Source organism: Sinohyriopsis cumingii, chromosome 8 (genome assembly GCF_028554795.1).
Source record: "Sinohyriopsis cumingii isolate HCF-2022 chromosome 8, ASM2855479v2, whole genome shotgun sequence".
NCBI lineage: Eukaryota > Metazoa > Mollusca > Bivalvia > Unionida > Unionidae > Sinohyriopsis > Sinohyriopsis cumingii.
Window position 1 is genome coordinate 112,256,588 of NC_142968.1, and position 9,420 is coordinate 112,266,007.

Here is a 9,420-nt window from a genome sequence, read left to right on the forward strand (position 1 = left end):
ACCCTTTGGCCATTTCTGTCATTCCGAACGTTTTAGGCATTCGACTCAAAGGCATGGCCAAATAGCTCATCGAATCTTTAAACTGTACTTGACCCACTTGCATGGAAATGATTTTAGCTCCGTTCAAATAACTTTACGACGTTCGGTACCATGTTCGGTATAGTATCTGAGAAGAAACTGTCCATCGTATCCGGAGAAATTATGAGCCATCACCTTGGCATGGCGATGACAATCTCCGTAACGTTCGATGTCCTCTCGGCTCCACGTCTTTTCGATGGGGTCTAAGATCCATCGGGCGAAATCGGCTAACGTGTTCGGTCGTCGAAAGATTTTTTCACGTCCTCTAGGAATCTTACTGCATTGAGGGCAATAACTAAAGATAGGTTCTTGAATGCACTTTTCACACGCTCGATGAGCCACGCAGAAATTAGGAATGTGAATGCCAGTCTCTTGCATGCATTTGAAATCTAAAAAGATGAGATTGCCTTTCTTCTCGTGGTCCTCAGTTTCTTCTTGTTGGGGTTGGTATTTTTGCATGTAGCATTGATGTTCCAAGTCCACGATTTGGTGACAAATGTGACATATTTTCTTTCCTGGACATACGTGTGCCTTGGCACTGTTGTTACGTATGCCTTGTCCACACGTAGGGCACAATCTCAGCAGTTGACAAGCACATTTCTGCCGCGAACCTTGTGTCTTCAAATGTTGTTGGTAAAAGGCAGGGCTGACAAACGTGCGCAGACAAGCAGGACAATGCACTCTTTCTTGTCCCTTGTCCAGACAGGGTTGAGAGGCCAAACATCCTGAGCATTTCGATCCACAATGTTTGTGTTGCTCTCGGCTGTAATAGATATAGTCACATTTCTCACAGCAATAACCGTATCCCACGAATGCGGTGATACTGGTAATGGTATCGAAATGTTCATCGTGATGATAGAGATGAATGTATTTTCCGTCCTTAAAGTCTTGACCTTGAAACAACAGAGGTCCGCGCACTTCTTGAGGGTGCACTTTCAAGGTGTAGCGTGGAGTTAGGGCATCTTGCAATTTTTGCATCTCAGGAATGCCACAGGATGTGTCTTTGGACAGTCCGACTTGTTGTAACAGGAGTTCTGCTTCATTTCGTTGTTTGGCTCGGTCGGATTGTTGAATAGTTTTCCAGGCTCTTTTCCATTTTGCCGTGTCGTTCTTCTTGGCATAGATTCGTCCAACCACGATAGCCCTGGCTAAACACATCTGGTCTTGAGGGTTGTTAATTTGGACGAGGCTCTTTTTGATGCTGCGAAGGTCTTTCACCAATAACACCTTTTTGCGTTGTCCGGTCCCTTGAGGAGGAGAAACGTGAGTCATGGACAGTGTAGCTTTTCCATCGGTGATGTCAAAGTGTTCACTGGATTGTTGCACGTGTTGAATCTTGTCCATGACTTTGGAAGGTGTCAATTCTGCAGGGATACTAAACTCGATCCAAACAGGGGATTTCAAGCTGTCTTGCTGTATGGAAAGTCTCAAGCAATCGTCTTCTTTGGGTTGACATTGTCGCTTTAGTGTGGTTAACAAAGAATCTCACATCTCGGTGATGAACCCTTCTGCTTTCTCCAATGGTACGTCGGACTTGAAATCTTTAAACTTCACCGTGTAGGTGTAAGCCGTGGTTCTAAATTTTCTAGAGGAGCGCTTTTCCGTCTCTCGAATGTGATAGAACTTTTCAGGGTTTACTGGTGAACTTGTATTGGGTGTAGAGTCGATAGGTTTGGATTCTGGTTCACTCACGTCATCTTCAAAATCACTGGCATGAATTTGTGCCAAGACTTCAGCTATGGTACGAGGCGATAGATCACGTTTCTGCCTCTTACTTTCTTCTTTTTTCTTCTCAAATGGATTCGATCGTTTCATCTTGACTGCAAAAAGTCAAATGACTATATGTGAAACACCATGGGCCACTTTATATCCATGACAAATCAGCTTATTTATAAAGGGTGTGTGACTTGCCTTCCACTATTCATTTCACTCTCAAACTGAGCAGAACAATGGAAGAACCTACACAGATCGAACTTTTGATCAGAGCTTTGCGAGGGGTCATCACAAAATTTTCTTCAGACAAGCCGACGGACTACTCACCCTCCTTTCGAGATAAAAGTCAAGATACTTGCTATATCTGTAAGAAGAAAAGGCATTGGTGTTCAGAGTGTCCAGACCGTCAAAAAAGCAAAACAGGGGTTAGAAGAGACAAAAGTCAAGATACCTGTCATCACTGTCAAGAAAAAGGACATTGGTCTTCAGAATGCCGTAAGAAACAAGAGGAGCAAGAAGAAGAGAGGGAATCTGGAGAGGAAGAAAAGGAAGAACCTAGACATGTAAAGAAACAGAAGCAGGAGAAGAAAAGAAGAAGGGAAGAAAGTGAGAATGAAGAAGAGGAAAAAGCTGTGAAAGTGAAGAAATTTCAAAACAGAGAGAGTGAAAAAAGAGAAAGAAGAAGCCTATGAACTTTTTAAAGTGATATGTTGTGTTGTGAATTGAATTGTAAAATTTGTACCAGAATAGACCAGTCATAAAACGTAAGTGTCTCTTGGTTTTGATTTTTAGAATAAGAATCTACACTCACGCACTCAACCAGTTACATGTACCATTAAGGGTAAAAATGGGCTTTTTGAGTTTTAATTGATGTTGGCAATTGAAATACAATCTCTTTTCGAGAGAAATGGGTGGCCCTGAAAAGGACCGTTGGGTATTTGTTGATTAAAACAATCAACTTTAACTGCCTTAAGCCTTTGCCACGGCCAAGACCTACTTCTGGACTGCTTACTGTCGATGATGATGATGATTTGGTAGAAATCACTAATGGTGGTATGGTAGGTGTAGTCACCGGGTTGGGTTGTTTAGCTCGGGAAGGCCTTTTTCTCTTCGGTCGTAATAAAGAAGTCTGATACATTTGTTTCAGACTTCTTAACTCCGCTAAAATGTCTAACAGTACCGTGACGGTTTGACTTTCACCCTCTTGTTTCTTTGCTGCTTCTTCTTGTTGTTTCTTTCTTACCTCTTCTTCTTGATGCTGTAGGAGAAAAGCTTGTTCTGCTTCCTTTTGCTGCTGTATAAATTTCTCCAATTCTTCTTTCTGTCTCTGTTTAAATTCTCCACGTGTGGTAAAGAAGGAGAAAGTGGCGAAGGTACTGGTTCCGGAACAAATTCTTGCGAGGTAAGAAAATCCACAAAAACCCAATTTAATTTCACCTCTTCTGGAAGTAAGTCCGGGTTCCCTTGGGTAGTCGATGCTATTCCATTGCTTTTTGTTGCCACGGCCGGTGCACCCCAATTCATCGTCTTCTGAGCTTCTGTCATGTTTGAAAACTGTCGCATGGATTGATTGAGCACAGACGCTAGCGATTCTATATAGGGAATGTGACGCCACATACTGGTCTCTTCGGATTGGACGTGGGGTGACTGAATTTTGTAACGCGTGTTTGGATTGGTCAATGAACTCAATCCTTTCGATCCTCCCTTTCCCTATAAATAACAGGCAGTTCGCTGCATTCCTTCACCTGTTCTCGTCACCAAGATGTGGACCGACGTGGAACCCTCTACTCTAGTCTATTCAATGCTGTTCCGGTCGGACTTACCGATCTATGTCCGATCATCGTAGACTATTGTCAGGATGACAGATACAAGCCTTTGGAAGAGACGAATCTACGTAGAAAGACAAGGATGTTTAAAGAGGGTTTTAATTTACGGTCCAGAAGTGAGACAAAGTATAAGGAAAAGAAAAAGACCTAAGAATTGCCATCTATGTTAACATGGAATAAGGTTAACATAAAACCAAAGGCCCTTTTCAGGGTCATTCATATGCCTCGAAAAGAAATTGACTTTCTTGCCTAATTTCTTTTTTTTTAATGTCTGTTGTCTGTGTTACATCCAGCTCCCATGTTCAGTTTCCCTTGATGCTATACAGTCTCACGATATATTGTCATGTTTAATTTCCCTTGACGCCAGGTTACAAAGTAAAATATTATCATTTTGTTAAATTCCCCTTGACGCCAAGTTACAAGCCCCCATCTGACTATTGTTCCATTTGCACCACTGAATTCTGGGCTGTACTTGAATCACAACAATGGATCAAAGACAACCAATACCTAAAGCAGTCATTATAAGTGATTCCCTAAGCGTTATCAAATCGATCCAAAATCGCAATACACACTCTAGGGAACAATTCCTCGAGAGAGCATGCCAATTAATCGACGATATCACCACAGCACATCAATTAGTCGAGCTCATGTGGATACCGTCGCACATTGGAATCTCTTGCAACGAAACGGCAGACAAAGTTGCACAAACCAAACTAGGAGATCAAGCTTAACTATAGCTCTCCAGAAGCACTAAGCTTCGCACAAACATATATAGACCAAACATGGCAAACTTTTTGGAACTCCTCCACATAAGGTAAAAAGCACCATGAAACCCAAAAAAACCGTAGATAGGAACATACAGCTACCTAAGGGTACTTATTTAGAACAGAGAACCATAAACAGGATAATAACTGGAAAAACTAAACTGGCAAGCAGTTTTAGAAGGTTTATAGGACCCAAACCAGCAACCATTAACTGCTTTAACTGCCACACCACCGAAGATCTACACCACGTATTCAATATATGCCCAAAATATCAACCCGCTAGGAAAATATTTATCAAAAACCAAAAAGAGATTTTATCACCACACACAAACCCAGAGTTACTTATGGACTCGAATAAAAATAAACAATCTGCATATAAAAATATAAATAAATTCATAGACTCAGCAGGACTTAGGAACAAAATATAATTACTATCCCCACAAAACCAAAAGACCCAGTAACTAGCTAAATAAATTTAGAAGCCACCACATAAAAAAACCATAACAGATCATACAATTTTATAAAAATATTAATAAACAATTCACTTACGAAGCACCTATAAAAAAAAACTAAGGAAACCGCAAAATCGGATGGCCTAGATTTCCTTAACGAACCGAGTAATCAGCTAGGACTCCGGTCCTAGATGTCCTTAACGAAAAGTGTAATCGGCTAGGACTCCGGTTTCTTGCTAAATAAAGTATAAATAACATTAAATCTCTAAAAAAATTAATAAATAAATAACTTAAAGAGGCAATATCTAAAAACTTATAAATAACATAAGGTAGGAAGCACACCCTAAACACCTCGACTAGTAATACCATAATAACCTTGAAAATCTCTCTTCATACATGATTTCTACTAACAACCTCTATAAACAGCATAGAACATACCCCCTTTTAGAACATTTTGAAAAAGAAAAAAAAAAGAGATCGCAAGAAACACCAGGGAAATGCAACAAGAAACCAGCGATATAAAGCAACCAGGACCGTTCCCGAGCTCTCCTTCCCACTAATGATAGCCAACCATTCAACTGTAAGGGACTTTTATGGACCCACAGATTGAGGCCAAACTATCAGGGTTCCTTGAACCCATAAAAGCCTGGGGGAGGTGTCACCATTCCCTTCCCCAGGAATAACTAGCAGGCTGCGGTGCAGTCAGAAAAAAGTGGCATATGCACAATTGTGCGCACGCCACTATAATTAAACTCAACAACAACAACAACAACAACTCCCCTATTTTCCACGTTAAAATCCCCTTGACGCTGAGTCGCCCCCACACACTACTGGCAGTGTAGGGACAGGCCCACCCACAATTACTGCTTGCATTTCCCCTTTAATCAGACTTGCTTTTTCTGTCCCTTCCACTGCTTGCTCATTTTCTACACCTGAAATTAATTTCAATGATCAGTTCTTGCCTTTATGACATTCACGCAATCATTACACGTACGAGGGTTGTTTCTGTTGGTTTTGACTGAAATATGTATTGAAATATCCAGGTAGCCGTCATAATTTCTTTTATCTCCGAAACGGTATGTGGTTTATTCAGCCGAAAAAAGATAACATCAGGAAGAAACACATAAAGTAAAAGAACACGTTTGCCAACTAGGCCTCCACCCTCTGGATTTGTAGGACCTTAACCTATGACATGATGCACGTTGTATCCCTTGTGGGTTTCCATTATTTGACCGTTTGCCTTAATTGCAAGCCTTATATCCGATTTATCAACGTGTTTATCTGTCTCGATCTCCACAAGTATGCCACTCAAATACACGAGGCTTTTTGTTTCTTTTCTTTCAGTGTCACTTTTAATCGAAAGACCTCTTCCATCTTTAATTTATTCCAATTTTTGCTATTCGCAAAGCAGAATAACGGTCTCCTTTGAAAGTCTAACTTGTAGTAGCCTTTCGTGAAATATGGGTAGTACAAATATCTGCAGGTTTTGTTCTCTCAACATTATAGGTCAGCAATATTTCAAACATGTATGATTGATTTCGAACATGCCTTTAGAAATCCACACGATCCCACCCTACAATATTTTGGATAATATCTGTCTAGAAATAGTATCTTAGTTTAGTAGCCTCTTCTTTATGGCTAAAAATTGTCCAGATTTGGCCTTGAAGGATTGAAAAAAATATAAACATATTGGACGCTCACAAATGTGTTCTTCAAAATATGAATATAAAAGCGTTAAATATTAGCGAAATAATAATACATAGTTTTTCAAGACATTATTTAACTAAATATTCAAGACATATCCAAGCATACAAACACAAATAGTGAAAAGAAATGACTTGCACGATATTATGTTACTGTATACTCAAAATATAGTTAAGTATGCATACACAAATAAAGAATATAAATGTCACAAAAACAAGTTTGCACTAGCTTATCTCATATTTGCCCTGTTCGTTATTTTAGTCCTCACTATAATATTTGCACACTGAACTCTGTATGTAGGCATTCAATGACTTCTAAGAGTCCTTGTTACTGGTAATTTGCTTTCTAAATATAGTACTGGTCTGTTCCGTATGAATCGTTGTCATGCACTGAAGTGCTGTATATGTAACGAGCGAAGCAAAGAGGGAAGTAAGATTTTGGAGCATATCCAAATATCGAATAGACTCCACAACTATTGGGCGAGCAAAAAGTCAATCATTGACGTAAGGATCTTATAAAATGCAGGTGCGCATTCCTTGCTATGTGTAGTAGACAGCAAGGTGCAAGAAGGGTGCCTACTGATATGTTTAAAGGATGACTATCTGGTAGAATTCTCAAAAGAAATATGGCAGCCAGCAACCGGTATCGACCCTCTTCGAGCTTGTTCTCAGACTTACGAAAGGAAAAGACAGAAATCTATGAACCCAAAATCGACAATGTGCAAAACGAGGCTTCTGTTAAACCTTCCTTTGTTCCCAACCCAAAGATCGTCATTTTTGCGATAGTTGGAGTGATTGTGGTTGGCGTTATCGTTGCAGTTGCCGTTGTTCTGAAGCAAAATGAAAAGGGTAGCAGTGATTCAAGAAAGACTGAGGGTAACTTTCTCTCTCCATCGTGTGTTAGTACACACACACACACACACACACACACACACACACATATATATATATATATATATATATATATATAAATATATATATATATATATATATATATATATATATATATATATATATATATATATATATATATATATATATATATATATATATATATACCCTATGTAGACAATAACATATACGATGCGAATCCTTTTTCTTTTCAGTCACTTTGTAACAAGGGTAGCACAGAAGATCATCATCTCTAGCAAAATATTTGAATCGATCATTGCATACATCTCTTTCAATAGAAACAAACTCTACCATAACCAAATTATTTAAAATTGGTGACGTGACCAAGCAGTATATTACATTAACCTAGTGACACACTGTAGCCATTGCCCTAGATTGCGGGAGCAAAACTGCAAAAAATATAATGTAGACCTTCTAATGTTTGTGCCAGTAAGTACGGCAATGGGAAAAGGTATTGCTCAGCTTCCAACTTGAAACTCTAGTGTAAGGAGTGAGAAGTTAAAGCTTTACAAATTCAAATTTATGGTTTGTTTCAAACGTGAGCTGAGCAATATTATTAGTATTGAAGCAATGCTAATACCCAATCACCACTTCACAACCTTTATTTGTGAAATTCAAACTAACAAATAATGATATCAACTTTCCTCGCATGGTTCCAAGCAACGTCATCAGCGTAATATGATTTGAGGCTGGTTAGGTGCAAATATATTGTTTTCCATACGTTTAAATCTTCTCTCTCTCTCTCTCTCTTAATCCTGATAAATCATGTTCATTAAAACTCTTATACTGCTTATTTTGACTCATGAAACTTCCTTCATGGAGTCGCTGAGGACAGTTTATATATATTATTTTCTTAAATCCTGCACATAAAGACTGCGACGAGGTGACTGGAAATTGGCATAGCGTCAAATCACATTAAGATACAAAAGCTAAAACGAGGAACACAAATATAAACATAATTTTCGACAACTATATGATCTAGTATTTTACCATTCCTTACGCTAGATTATTTCACATATATACGCATGTCGCAAGTTTAAACGTTGGTTATTGTAAAAATTCATGCACTTAAAAGAACAGTACAGAGTCTTGTAGGAATTAGGACTTTCGTGTAGCTTATATCCTTCCACCTATTTGTAAAACATTCCTGTTGAACCAGAGAACTTTAAGAAATGTTACTGACCGTAGCTGTTATTGTCTAAGTATCTGCATAGCTTATACAAATCACTCATAGCTTCATGTAGCTGGATACTTCCTGTGTATTACGATGGTTATTGTGCGCCATATGGCACACACATATACACACACATGTGTGTGTATGTATATTTACATGTATTCAGTTTGAAATAGCAACAATAACTATAATTTTAGAAGAGGAGGAGAAGGTGAAGTACTTACTCGTTTTAAATAAAACACCGTTCTTGATTAGTAACCAATTTTAATGTACTTTTTAGTTGGAAAAATTCACATTGCGATTATATTGTCGTGCAAATAACAAAGAATTGCAGTTAGGGATTGTGTATGCTATACAATGTTATCACATCAATGTTTTAAAGATAATAACGGCGCACTCAGGCTCACAACAGCAATCCCCACCTTCAAGATCACGAACACAGAAGCAAAGGCAACTGTGTCAAGCGTTGGAGCAGTCATCACTGAAACAACAGTCAATACAGATATAACATCTCCTACAATATCAACAGCAGTTACAACGCATTTGACAGGTAACCGACATCGCAGCATTAATGACATATTTACATAAATATTTCAAATTGTATTTATAACGGAGATAATGCTAGAAAGCTGAATTCAACTTTTCTTCCTCGTATGCAAAGATGACGGGTTCTTCTTGCCTACCTATGAGCAAGTCAAGCGCACAAAAGACAACACTAAATACAACTGTCATCGATAACCACCATCAAGATTCTCTAGCTGAATCGTGCCCGACTAACAGGTTTAAAGAAATACCGGT

General features: G+C 38.8%; 1 protein-coding gene across 1 annotated transcript; it reads left to right on the forward strand.

Moving 5' to 3' along the window:
* Positions 1 to 7,099: 7,099 nt before the first annotated feature.
* On the forward strand, positions 7,100 to 9,210 carry LOC149794384 (uncharacterized). Its single transcript, XM_089969108.1, has 2 exons — positions 7,100 to 7,412; positions 9,005 to 9,210. Exons 1-2 carry the CDS (start codon positions 7,163 to 7,165, stop codon positions 9,208 to 9,210), a joined length of 456 nt encoding a protein of 151 aa, XP_089825234.1. The 5' UTR covers positions 7,100 to 7,162.
* The last annotated feature ends 210 nt before the right edge of the window (positions 9,211 to 9,420 follow it).